We start from the raw sequence: 19,726 nt of genomic DNA, 5'->3' as shown, positions 1-19,726 counted from the left end.
ATTTGGGCACACACATCAAAGCTTGATTAATATAATACAGAACTTCCTGTGTGGTATGTCATCAAGTTCCTGTTTAACACACTCTTGTAATGAAACACAATTTTTGTGAACAAACAGCATATAATGATGAGTTAACATGCTCTAGTGTGTTGATGTGTTCCTCCTCCAGGCATCCAGGTCCTATGCTAGCCTGTGTGGGTAGATCTACAGTAGGAGGCCGAGGAAACAGAGGGGACCAGCACTATAGAGCCACAGACATTTTATCTGCTTCACTTATACGCTGTTAATATCCCAAAGCAGATACACACGTAACACTCACCATCCTATCAGACCGTAGATATATACAGTATAATTCAAGAAAAAAGGAGGGCTGCTGTCCTTGTCTGTCTTTACCTTTCTCTGTTTTCCAAAATCTCCCTGGTCAACATTAGTGAATTAGTTTTGCCTCATTTTACTTAGCATGGTAGATTTAAAATCCAAAATTAGAACAAGCATGACATAAACAGTAGAACAATGGATATGGTGTCTGTAATTTCCTCTCCTTCTCTTTGACTTGGAGCATGCTCATGCATGACAACTGGATGGATCTGAACTATCTGCCTCCATATGATCTCTTTACAGTGCTCTTGACTTGATGGTTGCAATATAAGTTGTATGGTTTCAAAGTAGGAAGATACAGTGGCATCAATTTGCAAGTACCATTATTATGGCCAGATTTGGGAGACCTTTTTTATATATAACCTAATGATTATATTGCAATGGCAGCAAAGCCTCCATTATTGCATGTCAGGACTGAAAATGCATTCATGCAGAGGCAGTTCTCCTTGCACAATATCGCACAATCCATTTATTATTTAATCGGGATGAGCTAATTACATTCAAACACAATTAGGTCAAGTAGCCCGAGACCACTGCTCCCACTTTGGCTGAGACCTGCATGCATTTACAGCATACACACATCTTCCTTGAAACCAGCATTGATATAGAAAAGATTGAAACATGCCCCCACCCCAAAAATCTGATCATCAACTACTTTTTCCTGCCAATGCTGTTGTGCACTTCCCTCCGCCGGCCACCGGTGGTGATTCGGGATGGTGTTCATGTCCTCTCCATGGGTGCTTGATTCTTCCTCTCCCCCTGACAGCCGACCACTGAGGTTGAGGTGAAGAAGAAGCTGTCGGGCTCCCTGATGGTGTCTGTGGACCAGCTCAATACCTCCTTTGGGCGGAAAGAGCGGGCCAACAGTGTCATGAGCGTCATTACCAACACACTAGTGGAGGGTACTGCCACTTTAACCCAGCTATTTAACCTGCTCTCTCATTATTCTTTAACTAGGGCTGCTCTCATTGGTTGATTAGTTTGACATGAATTTCCTGCTTATCTGCTTTGCATATCCAACAGTACCAGATACATACAATGCATACAATTTTGTCTATAATTTGATACCATTTGCATGTGGAATGCTCAAGCACGCAGGTATGTTTGGTTTTGATGTGTGATCCACGCTATGTCTTCAGAACTGGAGGAGTCTCAGCGAAACTGTCCGCCATGCTGGTATAAGTTTTCTAACACATTCCTGATCTGGGAGTGCTCCCCCAAGTGGATTAAGATCAAGGAGATTATGAACCTGATTGTCATGGACCCCTTCGTGGACTTAGCCATCACCATCTGTATCGTGCTCAACACCCTCTTCATGGCCATGGAGCACTACCCCATGACCCCCGACTTTGAAGACATGCTGTCTGTAGGCAATCTGGTGAGTGGCCCATCTTTTTGTTCTGTTTTCTTTTCTGATTCCCCGGTTAAGAATCTCCTCTGCTTCTTCTTTGCAGCTCACAGGGAGCTGTTATTTTTAGGACCGTAATTGGCAGCTCTTTCATTGCTGATTCAGAGTTGAAAGGGAAAAAAAAACACATTCTCAAACCCCCTGCTGTTTTCTTGCATCCATGTATTTCTCATTTCTTCACACACTCGTGTTCCCTTGTCTTCTCCTGCTCTCTCTCTTTCTCTCCTCTGGTTGTGTTGAGCTGCTGTTTGTTTCAGTGGGACCAGCCTGCTTCTCTGCTGGTTTGCTGACTAGTGGGAGGCCTGCATTAATATTTCATGGAGCTTGATCGATGAGCTGTTCTAAAATGGGGCCTGAATCATGGCTTGGATAACGCAACCTGGCCATTTTCACTTTAACATTGAGTAAATCTCAGCTCTGGCACCAAGTTTACTTTTCAGTATCACATTTGTTCATATATGTTGTCCCGTTATCCTAAAACGAGGTGTGTCACAAATGACACAAGTCTCAATGTGTGGTAGTGTGTGTTTGGATACACACTTTTGGAAAGGTATTAATTTAATCAATAATTAAAGCCATTGTGTGGCACAGGTGGAAATGTGTCTATCACTTTCATGCAATGAGTCATTGTCTTAGACACACACACACACACACACACAACACACACACACACACAGACGTGTGTTTATTCATTAAATAAGCGCTATATTTGAGGATAACCTCTGAATACAGCTGACACATACATAACACCAACGCTAGATGTGCTGCCTCTTTGAATAATTTGATTTATCCAACTGGTAATTCATTAGCATGCAGTTACCATAGGGATGATTTACATTTTTCTTTAACATGTATAATGCACACAACTCAGATAATGGATCACAATATCTATCACAAATTTCACCACCCATCATATTTCACATTCTCACTTCTCTTGTGAAATATGGTGTTGAGCCAAATCCATTTGTTCAAATCTGTTCCCTTTCCAACCTGCCAGGTATTCACGGGCATCTTTGCAGGGGAGATGCTTTTCAAGCTTGTGGCTATGGATCCATATTACTACTTCCAGGAGGCCTGGAACATTTTTGACGGTTTCATTGTGACACTGAGTTTAGTGGAGCTGGCTCTGGCTGACGTTGAGGGCCTGTCGGTGCTGCGGTCATTCCGATTGGTAAATGCTCATATTAGTTCCTCTCTTAATAAAGAAAGCATGTTGAGTTATCATTTTAGCATTTGGAATATGCAAATTGTGTAGTTTAGAGATGTACTTTATTCACTGTGTGTGCTTGCAGGCAACATACCTGTATGTTTGTAATGTTTTTACTTCACTGAAGTGAAGCAGCAAGTTAGCAAAGCTAAAATGTTGTGTGACTAATTCATATCCCTCGTACTCTTTCCACCCACCCCATTCAGCTGAGAGTGTTTAAGCTGGCCAAGTCATGGCCTACCCTCAACATGCTGATCAAGATCATCGGTAACTCTGTGGGAGCCTTGGGGAACCTGACTCTGGTGCTGGCCATCATCGTCTTCATCTTTGCTGTGGTGGGCATGCAGCTGTTTGGCAAGAGCTACAAAGACTGTGTGTGTAAAATCTCTCTTGACTGTGAGTTGCCCCGCTGGCACATGAATGACTTCTTCCACTCCTTCCTGATCGTCTTCCGGGTGCTGTGCGGTGAATGGATTGAGACCATGTGGGACTGCATGGAGGTGGCGGGCCAGGGCATGTGCCTCATTGTCTTCATGATGGTCATGGTTATCGGTAACCTGGTGGTGAGTGTCCAGACTTTAAGGGTGTGCATTTATTCTTTTAGAGAAACAGCAGGCTGTTGGCTCTCCAACCCATCTTTAAATAATTGTGTTGTGGTCAGAGATGGAAAAATGAGCTCTCGACATCCAGTTACTGATTTCTCATTTTGTGTCCAAAGGTGTTGAACCTGTTCCTTGCCTTGCTGCTGAGCTCATTCAGTGCTGACAACTTGGCTGCGACAGATGACGACGGTGAGCCCAACAACCTGCAGATATCCGTCAAGCGTATCAAGATAGGCATTGCATGGATAAAAGCGAAGATGCGGATATTGATGCTGAAGAAACCACAGATGGAGGACGAGCAGAAGGCTTTGGATGACATGTATGACAAGAAGCTGAACTGCATTGCTAACCACACCGGGGTGGACATCAACCGTGACCTGGACTATGGCAAGAATGGTAACGGCACCACCAGCGGTATTGGCAGCAGTGTGGGCAAGTATATGATCGATGAGGACCACATGTCGTTCATCCACAACCCAAACCTGACCGTCTGCGTGCCGATAGCGGTGGGAGAGTCTGATTTTGAAAACCTCAACACAGAGGACTTCAGCAGCGAGTCAGAAAACGAGAACAGCAAAGAGGTCAGTTCGAGGATTACAATATATTATTCACTTCTGAAGCAATGCATACTTAACAACAAAACTTAATAAATCATTTATTTTACTTTTAGAATACCAACATGTAGATATTGTTGTTATAGTCCTCAACTCCTCTACACCGTGCAATTTCCTCTCTCAGGACAGTAAAGCCATGGGTGTGGCTGGCTACTCTACACTGTTCAGACATTAATATAACTCTATTACTCAATCGAGTCATCTAGAGTGGCTGGAGCAGGCAGACAGTGCAGACGAAATGGATATCTGCTGATGTATGTCTTTTGATAGAATGCATTAAGAAAACTTTCAGAGCAGATGATCTTCCATTTGATATGCCATGTCAGTGTTCAATTCACCAATATGTGATGTTCAAGATTGTTATAATGTCCATTTCAATATGGAAAAAAAAATCTGATCTAGTAGTCCTCAAAGTTTTTTCCTTTTATAGACTGACAGGTCCAGACTGCTCCTCATGAGTCCAGCTTTCTTCATAATTAGCGGTTCCTTAGCTTAAAACTGATATTTTTCTGAATCACTGAAATGTCGTTCCTTTGTTTCTCTGTGTATCTGGATCTGTGTGTGTGTGTGTGTGTGTGTGTGTGTGTGTGTGTGTGTGTGTGTGTGCTTATATGTCTGCATCGCTGCAGCTGGATGACACCAGTTCGTCGGAGGGCAGCACTATTGACATCAAGCCAGACGTGGAGGAGGTGGTGGTGGTGGAGCCGGTGGAGGAATACTTGGAACCAGAGGCGTGTTGGACAGATGGTGAGACCACTGCTCCCATGGCACCCATTACCTACACACCATAGCACAGAGACTCCATTGAGCTCATTGAAAAGTATAGGGCAATGATACGGGTAAAGGATAGTTTCTTTATGAAGGATCACTCACCCATGGAGACTCTTATTTATTTATTCCTCAAAAACCCATATATCCATTTAAAGACTTGAATTTGAATTCTAGACACAGGACTGTAACTTATCTAACCGTATCAAATGCCGTTTCTCCTCCTGTGTATCCTCAGGATGCGTAGCCAAGTTTGAGTGCTGTGCTGTTGACATTACTACGGGCTGGTGGAAGAGGTGGTGGCTCCTGCGAAAAACCTGCTACCTGATTGTGGAGCATAACTGGTTTGAGACCCTCATCATCTTCATGATCCTCCTCAGCAGCGGTGCCCTGGTAAGGAGGCCTTCTACAAGTCTGTTTATAAAAAAATGAAACATAAAGCAATATAAAATCCAAACTGGATAAAGATTGAATAACGATGACTCATTAAATATGGAGGTACTTCACAGGCACTAGTGTGTGTCTTCAGTATGGCAGTGATGGTTTGTTTCTCAGTCTCAGAGCAGCACGGTTTCATTAGTAATTTTAGTGATGTATTATAAGCTGCTTAGAGCTAGTATTAGGAAGTTAAACAGGTCATATTTCCTCTCTAATATCTATTCATGTTTCTGTAAAACAAATCTCCTTCAAACAACTGTATTTATTGGAGTTTCACACCAAAAACTACATTTTACAAGACATTTGAACACATCATGATCACGTAATAATTTACTTTCGTCCAATTCTCATTTTTGATGATGGAGCTTGAACGCACCACAGTGTAACACAATGGAACCTCCATACGGCTCTGCTCCATACCTAACGGCTGTTGCTGTCAACATCACTAACGCTCTCCTCCTGCTGATTTCAACAAGGATTTGTTATTCACATGAATCATTATCAGACTAGCGACTAGAAAGCATTAATGCCAATCTCCTGATCACATATTTATACTTAATCTAGGCAGATAACGATCAGCAGTAAAACTTTTTTTTACACTATGATGCTTAAATTGTGTAATTAATCCAGGGTTCACATGACAAACTGGTCATTTTCTTAATCCAAAATGCTCCTTCACTGCTGATTTAAGACACTTTGTGGCGGATAAAAGATCCTCTGAAATGTTTACAGCAGGGGACACAATTAGGTGGACCGCGGTCCGGGTCCAGACCCAGACGCCGTTGTATCTGGACCCTGCACTTATAACCGATAGATAATTGACAATTATAAAATTTTGACGGAGCGCTTCTATTTTAAGCGACGCAACTTTTCCAGCCTTTACGGCACTCGTTCAGCGGTCCACGAAACACACCGACCAATTACATGCGTTGTAAACCATCTCACGTGATGCAACTCGGCCAATCACATATGTGTATTCCGATAAGCTTCGCAACTCCAGTGACATGTACACAAACAAGGGAGAGACGGGGAGAGAGACCACACAGTTGTAGAGGTTCGTGGGTCAGAGATGTTATTTTTCACATGGTGTGCTCCAAAAAGGGAAAATTAGAGAAAGAAACCGGAGCCTTTAACCAAAAATGGACAGAATCACATCACTTCACACTTGAATGAAATGAATATAAAGCTGCAGGACAATTTAGTTAACTTCATTTTTCTAAAATGAATTACTTTATTTTAAGAGTTACATTTTTCAAAAGCTTTCTTTTATGTATTCCATTTTTTTGAATCCCGCCCTTATTTTACGTAAAATGAGAGAAGAAAATGTATTTATTATTAGATTATGTAATATTTATAATACATCCAGTTCAATTTGAAATCCGACAATAGAAATTGTTGAGATATTATTCAATCAAACTTTCTTTATTGTCAGTTGTTGACTACATACAGACATTGATACAACTTCTAGGCTACTTCAATATATATGGGACTAAATCATTTCCCAAGTTAGACATTATTGTGATGTTCCAGACCTTTGCATGACGAAATTCCCTCTAAATCGACCTCGCTGAATTTTAATTGAATACCTCTGGTTTACAGCACGCTTTAGGTGAGTGGCAAGACTCTCTCAAACACATGAAACAAACACACACGTGTTGCGTGACTCAGACAAAATGCAGGAATCGGGACACCATAGATATCGTAGTTTCTTAAATTCTTATGGTCACGAAACCGTGACTTATATAACTGCAGTTATGGCCAAATCGGTGAGTCCCGACGTCCCTGATTGCAATATTAATAGTTTATATAGTACAAGATCGATACTTGGCGTTTGTGTATCGATACAATATTGCCACACAAAATATCACCATACTATGCTCTCTCGATTTCTTTCCCCGACCTTAACTGTGGAATACTTCACGCGGAAAAGATTTTTTTATTTTTATTCAGTAGATCCCCATTAGCGATCAGCAATGAGCGGACTGTCGTGCTGTATACATGAGTGGAATCATATCAATAGGTGTAATATTTCCGTCTTTGTCGTGGCTGACAAATGTTTCCTGTTTCTCTTCAGGCCTTTGAGGATGTGTACATCGAGCAGAGGAAGACCATCCGGATCATTTTGGAATACGCCGACAGGGTTTTCACCTACATCTTCATCCTGGAGATGTTGCTGAAATGGGTCGCCTACGGTTTTGTCAAGTATTTCACCAATGCCTGGTGTTGGCTGGATTTCTTCATTGTGGATGTAAGTCCAGCTCTTGTTTCCTCTATTGTGTGAAGTAGATTAGAGAAGAAGAGCAGTTATTTGGTCTTCCACCACACAGTGGTCCAACAGCAACATACTGGCACAAAGATAAACGCAGTCTATTACGCAGCAGAGCTAAGGCTAATTTCTGCTGTAAGAATTTGTCTTTTGCTTCATTAGATTGGTAATAACCACGTCAGATGCAGTACATATACTATATGGACGCAGGATATGATGTTGTTATAATGCTAAGTGTTGCCCCTATAATTGTCTGTTGGGTGTGGTTAGGTCTGAGTGGTCAAGGTAATAATTGAATATCTGCTTAATGGCCTACATTAGGTGAGAGAGCATGTTGTTTACAGTAAGAAGCCTCTTTTGTTGGTTCACTCATGCTATAAGGACAGTGTTTTACAAGACTGAACTTCAGTCTGTCTATTTCAAGAATGAGTCAATCAATAACCAAGCTCATTGATTACAACCATATTACATTCAAGTCATGCTCAGAGCAATGCAGCGTGTTAAAGGTCTCCGCCTGTGTCTCTGACCTGTAAGATGTTTGATATGTGCCTATGTCCTCTCTCTCTGCTCCTTGTGTCATTCAAGATTGAAAGACTGGAATGGGAAAAATTCTTTTTATCCTTATTTTGACTATTTTCAGACAACATAACCTTAGACTGGAAACAATTAGAGGACCATTTTTGTAGCTATAAGCTTAAAGCAGTTGTATTTTACATAAATGCTGGCAAAATTGGGATAGAATAAGAATTTCCCTGATTGCTGTCTTTCTCCTTGAAATAACCGCCTCTCCGCAGTGTCCAACACCTCAGCCAATACCCATGAATGGACTCCTATCAATGGCCAGAGGTTGCCATGTTGATGTATTATAAGCTCCTTTATCCCAGACTCCATGCAGCAAACATGCATTCATTTATTACACACCACAGACAATGTACATTTCATTTTCTACATTCACGCATTTAGATATTTTAGTGTTTTTTAAGGCTTACAATAACACAATAACACATTAGTTTATTAAGACTTCCTAAAGATTCAGTACGCAGCTATTTTTAAACCATATTGTCACGGCTGACACATACAGCACACATAGAGCCTGTAGCAATTAAAAAACACACCACCGTTTGCTGATTCTGGTTATTGCCATCGTAGAATCCCTGCCTGTAAGTGTGTTGTCAAGCCCACCACTTGGGACAGTGCGGGGCGCCACGTGAACATGTTACGGAGAGTGACAACCCTCCTCGCCTCCTCCCCTCTTTCCCTGTTCTCCTTTCATTCCCTCTTGAAAGTGTAACCTCAGGTATGTGGTGACATTGTGCTGAGATGTAATGATGGTGGGTGACAGGCGGCCGGCGGTAAGTTTGGTCTTCACTAGCGCTCCCCCTCCAAAAAAAAAAAGAAAAAGACTTGTGCTTGATGAGTCTGGGTTGTGTTGTGGCCTGACTGCCTCTCTGCCGTCCTGTGTTGTGAGGTGAAATCATTGCCATGGACTCAGAAGGGGGGAGGGGGGCACCATCATTAGACCGGCCTGTATTTTTTCTGATTGTGGATGTGCTTGACTCTTTGTGTGAGTGTGTTCCTCCTCATTGCCCTTGTGTTTCTGTATTTTCTGTTACCCATTTGATTATGGCACAATGTAATGTCAGAAAGTGTGTTGTTCAGTTTACAGCATAGTTACTGGAGAACACAACCAGATATTTGCTAAGTAATATATTTTCAATACTTTGCTTACATTGTAGGAATATAGGAATATATAGGAGTATTCTATCATAGATGGAACAGTCCATGTGAATCTTATATTGGCTGTTTAAATCGACAAAATAGCTAGGATAGGTGATAGTAGTGTAATAGTGGTACTGAGGTGTGCGTTTGTGAATGTGGTAGGTGTCATACTCCATTCATCTTTCTTTTTCACTCAGATTATTATCATTGTTTTGTTGTGTTTTTTCCTTTTATTTTATTTTGGTTTATTTCTGTTTGGTCTGTGCTGTCGTCATCATGGGATCACAGCCCCAGATGTCATTGGCCTTGCCTTGCAGAGCTCTGTGAGAAGGACGTTGAGGCGCTGAGGTCACTACCACACAGCTGGCCCAGCGGGGGGGCCAGAGGCCAGGCTCCCCCTAAGGGGGGCTTTCCAAGGGGTCAGGCTGAAGGTGACAATTACCCCAAACACTCTAGCGTAGATCAAGGCAAAATCTTTATTTTACTGTCTCCCACCTGCGCAGCTGCAAACTTATTCGAGAGGCAAGGTTATTGATTTAAATAAGCGCTTTGTGCCAAAGAGTAAGTACTTGGAGAAATCTTAACAACATCTAATTAAAGCCCTGTCCAGGACATCCTGGACCCGATGAACATTCCCATGTACAGTAAGAAGTCTGAATCCATGCTGCCACATCTGCTGTTTTTTCCATAGTTTTGATGCATCCCACCCTTAAATGGTTGAAAAGTCGGTCTCTTTTAATTCATGTGGATAATGGCATCAGTCAAAATGAAGATTTTGCCTGTTATAAACCTCCCTCCGTGACTTTGGTAAGCTTTGGATGTTGTGTACTTCTTGGGGTGAGTTTGACCGGTTGGTGTCGGTGGCTGGTTGGAGGCGCTCACATGTGTTCACTGTTGATATTTTTCCTTATTTGTAAGGAACTGGTACTCCCCCTGTTTGAGCCCTCCAGCATCCAGAATGGGATTGCAGTGAAGAAAAAAAATGAAAAGACTTCCTGAGGATGCAGTTCCTGTGATCATGCACTGATTCTTGAACAAGCAAATTTCTCTCTATTTGACCTAATTCTAATATAACTGCCCACTCTTGCATTTTGCATCTAGATTAATCAGCATTCAGCCAAATAATCCTTCATTACAAAGCTTCCCTGTGCAGCAGACAGTCTGTAATGGCCGTCTTAACACACTTGAGGTGACTTCATCAAGGCTAATTTCTTCCTGCACTTCTAACAACACCTTGAAGAACATTAGCGCAGCTTATTGAGCGCAATCCCCATCGTCCATTTCCTCTATTGTTAACAATGCAATTCTGTATTCTGTTCAAACCATAACTCCTAAATTGACGTTGATTTATTATGGCGATAAGAGTATTGCATATTTACTATGTTGCAGTGAATGGTACTATATACAGTTTTGGGAATGAATGACATAATGTAAGGACTTAGTGAGTGTTTTTAACGAATGATAACACACTAGGAAGTGTTCTTTGGCTGCAGCAAGGCCTCTGTGGCTGCTGCCGGATGTGAGAGGGGCTGCACCAGTTTCTTTGAGGTTGTGTGCTGTTATTGTTAACTGTTTGTAACTCGACTGTGTGTTTTTGTCCTTTCAGTGCCATCAAGTGCTAATAACTATATCCGGTCTGCCCTTAACCTCCATCCCCGTTTCTTGTGCGTGGTTCATGTGACTGTGGCTCTCCTATTTGACTCTAAATGCTGTGTGACAACTTGATTTGATGCCTGAGAAAGAAAATGACAAAATGACACACTTGTACATGTTTACTTGTATTCTTTCTCTTAGGTTCCATTAGTTTGTCTGTCTTAAATTATATGGGATTTTATGCCTCAGCCCAAGAGCGACATGGAGAGACAATGTTAGAGGGGCAAGGGTAAGGCTCTCAAGTCTGTTGGGTTTTTATCAGCTTCTACAGGTTAACCTCTCTCCTTCCCTCCCTCCCCAACTCCTCTTCCTCTGCTTTCCCAGTCCCTTCACTTGTATTTTTACTAAATCATGTAGCACTCTTTTCTGCCTAATTGACCCTCTATTTGAGTCTTATGTCTCTTATCTCCTCTCTTTCTCTCTCACCCACACATTTTCTTGCAGGTACAAAGGACTTTTCACTTCTCGTCAACTGCCCCAAATAACAGACAAACCCTATGCCTATGCCCTATCCCTATGGCGCACTGCTACTAAAAATACTACACACATAAGACCTATACTAAACATTTACCTTCTCTCTCAGTGTATATACATGTATAAATGCAATATTATACATGCATATACATGCATAGATTTATGTGTGTATGTCAAGCAACTCTCCGCCTATGCCAGGGCCGTCTCTTATCCCGAGTGAATATTCTCACTTCTAACAGTTTGGAACCTCTTTTGCTTCTCTGTTTTTGTGTAGGTGTCTATAGTCAGCCTTGTAGCTAATGCGCTGGGCTACTCCGATCTAGGGCCCATTAAATCACTCAGGACACTAAGGGCCTTGAGACCCCTCAGAGCCTTGTCACGTTTTGAAGGGATGAGGGTAAGATCCAAAGCTAAGCAGCTGATCCTTCCGCATGCCCATTCAACAGTTTAAAGCATGCTAGAACTGATCTAAAAAACAAACTAAGAGGACAAATAACTCCAAAATTTGGGGGGATTGTTTTTACCACCAGGAAATGAAAGCTAATAAGTCACCTTTCCATGCGCAATCCTGTACCATGCTTTTCTTAGAGCGAAGGAACAAGTCATGATGCAGCTGAGAGACTGAGTAAAGTAACAGTAAAGTTGTATTGCCAGCGGAACAACGTACATTTCAATTGAATTTCTTAAACAAAAAAAAAAATATTCAGAAATTGATTTGTGTCATAATACAAATTACCCAAAGTGCAATAGAAATATTTTTTTCACAAAGCTGCCTCATCACATAAGTGACAAACTAGAAATTCTGGTTACTGCATCTTACTTTGTTTCTCCTTGATTGGCCAAAGTGAATGCGAAATTGGTCAAAGCGAAGCAAACTTACAAGCCATTTCATATAGCATTCAAATCAACAGTTAGCTCTTCATTTGGCCTGATTCTCAACCACTGCTATCAATTAAGACCCCCCCCCCCCCCCCCCCCCCCCCCCCCCCCTTCCCCCCCCCCCCCCCCCCCCCCCCACATAACTCCCTCCCCTCCCCTCCCCAACTCACATCATATCCCAATGCATCTGGCATTGAGAACAACCAGCAGGAACCAGGGAACTGCAGGACACCAAAACCTCTGCTCAACCAGTCACACCATAACTCTGCATGCAGGACGGCTGCCAAACAACCACTCAGAGGAATCTGTCCCACTCGTAATCGACGTGGTTTACAGAGCCGAAATCACGTGCGACCTCTGGTTGCTTCAGCTGTCTCTTCCTAAAATATCTGATTGGTTATCTTTGTGACTGGTGGTAGCAATAGGTTGCACCTGGTTGTTGTCACCCGTAGTCCCCCCCCCCCCCCTGTCTCTTTCTCTCTCTCTAACGCTCCTGATCTCCTTCTCTTGTACTACTCACTACTCTTGGACTGGTTCCCTAGTCTTCTAGTTTGAGCTTCTTCTCTTCACCTCTGCCCCTTCATAACCTCCTCCTCAGCCCCACATGTGCAGCACTGTGCAGCATCCACACCTCCCCACCCTCCCCCCTCCTCTTCTTCCACACCCTGTTATCCCTCCACTACTCACTCCACCTCGACACGGTTCGGCTGGGCCGGACCGCTGGAGGGTCACCACACTCCTGCTTGTCCAGGATCTTTCTACATCAGGGACCGAGACAGAAACCACACACTCACAGTGTTGTGGCTTTGGGAGGAAAATATTTGTTGAGCTTCTGCCACCTGCAGCACTTTGGGTCGTACCATCTGACCGATGGATCTGCTAACAGTCCATTCTGGTGGCAGGTTATTGCTGTAAATTCATTCATCAATATTAAACACTTAATGTATAATCTTTCCTTTGGGAATGCAGGCAGAAGCTTTGCAAATATGCTAGGCTGCCTTTTCACTCAAGGCATTAATGCTGTCATGTCATGGCACCACATACTGTAGTGCATACAGCAGGCCCTGGCTTCCTGTTGCCTTCCACTCCCACAGGAAGTGAAACTGGGAGGCAACAACGGGCCCAGTTAAACTCTGATTTTGAGTTTTGGGTCTGGGTGGGTGGTGGCCCACAGGTTGACTTGGACTACAGCGTTCGGACAAAACTCTCAACCCGACAATGTGTTGCCCCTTTAATGACAATATGTCCCAAAAATGTCCCAAAAATGACAGACCAGCAGGAGAAGAAGGCCTGTGCAATTATCTAGTGGGTGCACTGATTTTAAATGTATTGAGGAGTCTCATTCATACGAGATATCCAGCGACTAAAATGTGATGCCGTTGCACATGAGCAGACATCAATGCTTTTAGGCCCTGGATAGGCTTTATGGATGCTGTCATGAACGTCTCACTGACATTTTATAGGTTTGATTGGTAATTCTGGGATAGGAAATAGACCTGTTAATTGTTATGTCATTTTTGGGGTTGGAAATCATGGCACATTTGCTTTAGTAGAGTATAATAATGCCAATACCAGTGCCCCTATGAATGACCCCATTCACTGGGTGTAAGAGAGGTGAGGGTGGCCCAGTCACGCAAAGGGAAACAAATAGAAGAATTTGATCCTACTGTATCAATTTTCTACTATAATGTCTATGTTCATCAATTGAGTTACCATTTTGTTTGATCTGAAAATGGAAAATTTTAGGTCAACGCAATAAATAAATATATAGGGAAGTACATGAATGGAGAGATGACACCGTATGAAAGAGATTCTGGAGAGTTAGAATGATGAAAACGTTTATATCCCCGCTGGTTGAGTATTACGGTGCAACGCATTGCAGAGGACAACGCAACTCAACAGCGCCGAGAGAGCAGTACAGCTTCAGTTGGACACATTACACTGCTTAACATGCAATGTTTATTGGCTGCTCTGACTACGAACTTTGCTCTCTTTCTCATAATGCTGCTTTGTAATCTCGGTCGTACTTTTTTGAGCAATGCATTGTACAGGAATGACAACATCTCCAGCCATATTTACCCCCCTTTCAGTAAATCCCCTCTTTCCTGACGAACCTGCTGACATTTAAGTCGCACCAAAGATGACAATAATTTTGATAGTTTCATCTATTAAAGCATTAAACCTCTGAACCCCAATCACTTGAATGGCCTTTCCTCACAATGAGAAGGCCAACTCATATTATAGAGCAATATTGGGCTGTAGATATTTGTCAGACACCCATACAAACCATGTGAATATCAGAATAGCTCGTCAGACGCACAAGCAAGCAAAGCTTTAACCGTTATCTCTTTAGCCGCCATCTCTCTATCCACACATTTCTCTATTTATTTATATATTGAGTTGAGCGGTTCTTGAGATTGCACAATACCATGTAACACGCATGTACTATAACTGCCGATGCACATTATGCATTTTTGAAAGCCATTTTCCCTCTTTCTGAGAATGCTTTCCACACAGCATGGCCTAATTTCTTTTTCAAAACACAGAATTTTTGAAAGCTGTTCAATTGTGTCTCAGATTGAGCAAAGAGTCATTTTCTCAGCAAGTGCAATGGCAACACTGAAGGAATTAGTGTTTTTTTTAGGCTTATAATTGTATTTGAAAAACATCCTCCTAAAGTCATTTACTTTTAGCATTTTACGTCAATATTTTACCAGTGTGCACACATTTTTGATTCAGCCAGTAGAGGTTGTGTACATGCTGAGAAAATCCTGCTCTAGAGCTCCTCCCTGTCTGTATTGAATGAGGAGGGAATATGGCTCCATAAAACGAGTCTGCCAAAGACATGCATGCTCAGCTGTCTGCCTGAGAGCTGCTGGTCGGCCTGCCTAACACTGGTAGTGAGCGGTTCACTATGTGCTGAGCTTATTACCGGCTATAATAAATCTACGGGAAGTCAAATTGGATTGCTAGAAAGGTCTAGAGTTTAGGATGGTGGGAACTATTATACTTAAATTGATTTCTATTTTATTGGTGTAGTGTTATTTTGTTTAACTTAGTTATGGGAAAGGGTCAGTAAGATTAAGAATATTGACTGTCTAAGGTTGGGGTGGTAAGAGTGGACACTTCATAGTGGTATGGCAAACACTTGTGATACATTTTTTACTGACATTTAAGCTTTATTAAATAAATACGTACAAACATACCCATCTATTTCCTCCAAATATGAAATGCTAATAAACTGCATTTCTCACAACACTGTCAAATTCTCCAATTATTATTTCATGTTATTTTGAGATTTACATTTATTTCAGAAATATACTTAAAGGTGAAATAATAACAGGAGCATTTACCAGTTTTGTGATTCTTAGGGGAGATTAAAAAAATGTAACAACTACTGGGATGCGTGAGTGTTTAATGTATGTATGAGAGTATGAAATAATGATGTATTTTGTACTTTTTACATCGTAGTCATTTGATTCTTATAGATTTTTTAAAATATTGGTATAATGAGTGTGTGTGTGTGTGTGTGTGTGTGTGTGTGTGTGTGAGAGATTGAGTATCCCTTTAGCACTTCTAGCTGCATGCTCCCACAGATCAAAGAGCATCTCAGAGTCACATCAGTGCTGCTCTAACTAGAAATGGACTCATGCAGCTCTCCCTCCTATTGATTTCCCACACTTCAGTATGTGTATCACAGTAGTGGGCATTGCATATTTTGGACTACATTACATTAAATCACAATAGGATTGAACTACTGCTCTTATTAACGCCACCTGTAACAAAAGCTTGAACAATTCTTTAAAGTACTCAGTGTAACGCCATAACAGTATGTCGTGTCTTATCGAAGGGGTTTAAAGAGCTGCATTTGTTTCCTGGTTTTCATGTCATATCCTGTCTTCCCTGGTCTGGTCTAGGTGGTAGTCAACGCCTTGGTGGGTGCCATCCCTTCCATTATGAATGTGTTGCTGGTTTGCCTCATCTTTTGGCTGATTTTCAGTATCATGGGGGTCAACTTGTTTGCGGGCAAGTACTACTACTGTTTCAATCAGACATCAGAGGAATACTTTTCCGTCGACGTGGTCAACAACAAGACTCAGTGTGAGGCTCTCATGAAACAAAACTTTACCGAGGTCAGGTGGAAGAACGTCAAGATCAACTTTGACAATGTGGGAGCCGGCTACCTGGCCCTGCTGCAAGTGGTGAGAGTGTCACTCCTCCTCTCCTCTCTTTCTGACTCCAGTTCTTATTTCATGCTAACGTGGTTTCTTTTCTCATTTTCCGATGCACCTTTCTGTTTTTTTCCTTTTCATTCTGTGCTTCACCGGAGGGTCTGTTGTTGCTTCAAACTCCATTTGCTTTCACAGCACTCTGAAACTGTTGTTCGGTGTTTCTCCATTCCTTCATATACTTGTTTCTTTCCATGCACAAGCTGTACTACAGGACATGCATCAGTTTCGGTTTGAGTTTCTTTGATTTACAATTTACAATTTTGTGTTTTTACAATTTTATTTAGTAATGTCTCTCTTTTGAAAGGCCACATTCAAAGGTTGGATGGACATTATGTACGCGGCTGTGGATTCCAGAGAGGTATATTCATTGCTTCTTCAATAAATATTGTAATGCTTATTTCTCTCACTGTATGCCAGACTGTTAACACACAGCTCTTAAAGGAAGAGTTTAACATTCTGGGAAATACATTTATTCACTTTCTTGCTGAGAGTTAGATTAAAAGAGTATGAAGCTACTGCCAGCAGCTCGCTAACTTAACTTAGCTTAGAGACTAGTCTCGACTGACTTCAAGCAAGAGTTTATTTCTTCACCAGGACCTTTGATTTTTGTACAGAATAAGACAATAGGTGTTAATATGTGAATATAGGAGAGGCTGCTGTTGAAAGCTTCATATTTACTGAGTGGATATGAGAATGATCGATCTTTTCATCTAACTCAAGAAAGTAAATAATCATATTTCCCGAAGTGTGAAATTGTTTCTTAAAATTGGGTTAATAAGTCACACTAACTTCAACATTGTGCCTCCCTCCTAGGTGGAAGACCAGCCCGACTATGAAGTCAACATCTACATGTACATCTACTTTGTGGTTTTCATCATATTTGGGTCTTTCTTCACCCTCAACCTCTTCATCGGTGTGATCATTGACAACTTCAACCAGCAGAAGAAAAAGATAAGACACGTTATGTCTTCTTAACCTTTATTTTGCTTTCGGAGTTTCAGTTTTAGTGTCAGAATGTGATTATAACCAAATATTTGTTCCTCCCTTTACTTTGGAGGTCAGGATATATTCATGACAGAGGAACAGAAAAAGTACTACAATGCCATGAAAAAACTGGGGTCTAAAAAGCCACAAAAACCTATTCCTCGACCACAGGTATATATTCTTTTCTCTGGGTTACTTTATTTGAGTTCAGATTATTCAAAGTATGATGCTTGTGGTTGAAACCTCGGTAAATCTCAACTTCTTCCCTCTTTGTGTCCTCTCTCTTTGTAGAACAAGGTCCAGGGCATGGTGTTTGACTTTGTGACACAGCAGGTCTTTGACATCTCCATCATGATTCTCATCTGCCTCAACATGGTTACCATGATGGTTGAAACAGACGATCAGACAGACGAAACGGAGAACGTCCTCTACTGGGTCAACTTCATCTTTATTGTAGTCTTCACCACAGAGTTCTTGCTAAAGCTCTTTGCCCTTCGCCACTATTACTTCACCAATGGCTGGAATATCTTTGACGTGGTGGTGGTCATTCTGTCTGTTGTCGGTAAGTGAGGGAGGTGGATGACATGAAGCAATAAGGAAGGAACTAAAGAATAACAAGTCTGTTGTTTTTTCTGATGATATTCTCTTTCTTTTTTCTGTCTATTTTCCTTTCTTTTCTTTCAGGCATGTTCCTGGCTGATATAATTGAGAAGTACTTTGTGTCACCAACCCTCTTCAGGGTGATCAGGTTGGCTCGTATAGGCCGTATCCTCCGTCTAATCAAAGGAGCTAAGGGCATCCGGACTTTACTTTTTGCTCTGATGATGTCACTGCCAGCCCTTTTCAACATTGGCCTATTGCTCTTCCTGGTCATGTTCATCTTCTCCATCTTTGGCATGTCTAACTTTGGCTACGTAAAACATGGAGCTGGAATTGACGACTTGTACAACTTTGAGACCTTTGGCAACAGCATGATCATTCTGTTCATGATCACGACGTCAGCTGGATGGGACGGCTTGCTACTGCCGATCCTCAACTACCCACCAGACTGTGATCCCACTTTGGAGAACCCTGGTACAAACGTGAAGGGCGACTGTGGTAACCCCTCAGTGGGAATCTTCTTTTTTGTCATGTATATCATCATTTCTTTCCTGATTGTGGTCAACATGTACATTGCCATCATCCTGGAGAACTTCAGCGTGGCCACAGAGGAAAGTGCTGATCCACTCAGTGAGGACGACTTTGAGACCTTCTACGAGATCTGGGAGAAGTTTGACCCCACTGCCTCTCAGTTCATTACTTTTGCCAAGCTGTCTGACTTTGCAGACACACTGGAGCACCCACTTCGTGTGCCAAAGCCCAACACTATAGAACTAATTGCCATGGACATGCCCATGGTGAGCGGCGATCGTATTCACTGCCTGGATATCCTGTTTGCCTTCACAAAGCGAGTGCTGGGTGACAGTGGTGAGTTGGACATGCTGAGAGAACAGATGGAGGAGCGTTTTGTGGCAGCCAACCCCTCCAAGGTGTCGTATGAACCCATCACCACCACTCTTCGCCGCAAACAGGAGGATGTCTCTGCCAGAACTATCCAGAATGCCTACCGCATCCACCTCATCCGGCGCGGCATCATCTTCAGGCGTTTCACTTTTACTAACAATAAATTTGAGAATGGCGGGACCAACCAAGAGAAGAAGGAGAGCACGCCATCCACTGCCTCTCTCCCCTCCTACGACAGCGTGACCAAACCTGACAAGGAAAAGCAGGACGAAAAAAAGGACGAGTGGGCCAGGAAAGAGGACAAAAACCAAAAAGATGAGTGGGAATCCAAGTGTTAAGGTTTAGTGACTCTCAAAATCCAATAAAACAGAGGGAGATGAGACTCTGAGCCCAAACCCAACAACATGTAGAAAAAGTGATCATTTGCAAGTAAGAAAAAAAAAAAAACATACAAAAAAAAGAAAAATGTTTACAGACTCAATACTACTGAGGCAATGTGGTTTCTTATGTCGTAAAAGACAGCTGAACCAAACACAATCAGTTTACCACGGAACATTGCTGCATAATGACCAAGTTCATAGAAATGAGGAACAAGTACAAA

At 42.1% G+C, this 19,726-nt stretch overlaps 1 protein-coding gene across 2 annotated transcripts in view; it reads left to right on the top strand.

Annotated features, from left to right (window-relative positions):
- The window catches only part of scn8aa (sodium channel, voltage gated, type VIII, alpha subunit a), a gene marked incomplete at both ends in the record, with an annotated part of 35,829 nt that extends 16,366 nt beyond the window's left edge, over nt 1-19,463 (top strand). For both annotated transcript variants that reach the window (XM_079182351.1, XM_079182350.1), the window contains 15 exons: nt 1,145-1,280; nt 1,518-1,756; nt 2,784-2,957; nt 3,200-3,556; nt 3,712-4,176; nt 4,839-4,956; nt 5,216-5,370; nt 7,490-7,663; nt 11,802-11,924; nt 16,324-16,608; nt 16,943-16,996; nt 17,452-17,589; nt 17,689-17,793; nt 17,914-18,184; nt 18,307-19,463. In XM_079182351.1, the coding sequence (XP_079038477.1) occupies nt 1,145-1,280; nt 1,518-1,756; nt 2,784-2,957; nt 3,200-3,556; nt 3,712-4,176; nt 4,839-4,956; nt 5,216-5,370; nt 7,490-7,663; nt 11,802-11,924; nt 16,324-16,608; nt 16,943-16,996; nt 17,452-17,589; nt 17,689-17,793; nt 17,914-18,184; nt 18,307-19,463 (3,951 nt within the window). The remainder of the gene's footprint in view (nt 1-1,144; nt 1,281-1,517; nt 1,757-2,783; nt 2,958-3,199; nt 3,557-3,711; nt 4,177-4,838; nt 4,957-5,215; nt 5,371-7,489; nt 7,664-11,801; nt 11,925-16,323; nt 16,609-16,942; nt 16,997-17,451; nt 17,590-17,688; nt 17,794-17,913; nt 18,185-18,306) is intronic.
- Between the last annotated feature and the right edge of the window lie 263 nt (nt 19,464-19,726).

Source organism: Pholis gunnellus, assembly GCF_910591455.1.
Source record: "Pholis gunnellus genome assembly, chromosome: 2".
Taxonomy (NCBI): domain Eukaryota; kingdom Metazoa; phylum Chordata; class Actinopteri; order Perciformes; family Pholidae; genus Pholis; species Pholis gunnellus.
The sequence above is the reverse complement of the archived record's forward strand: the minus strand, read 5'-3'. Positions and strand labels throughout refer to the sequence as shown.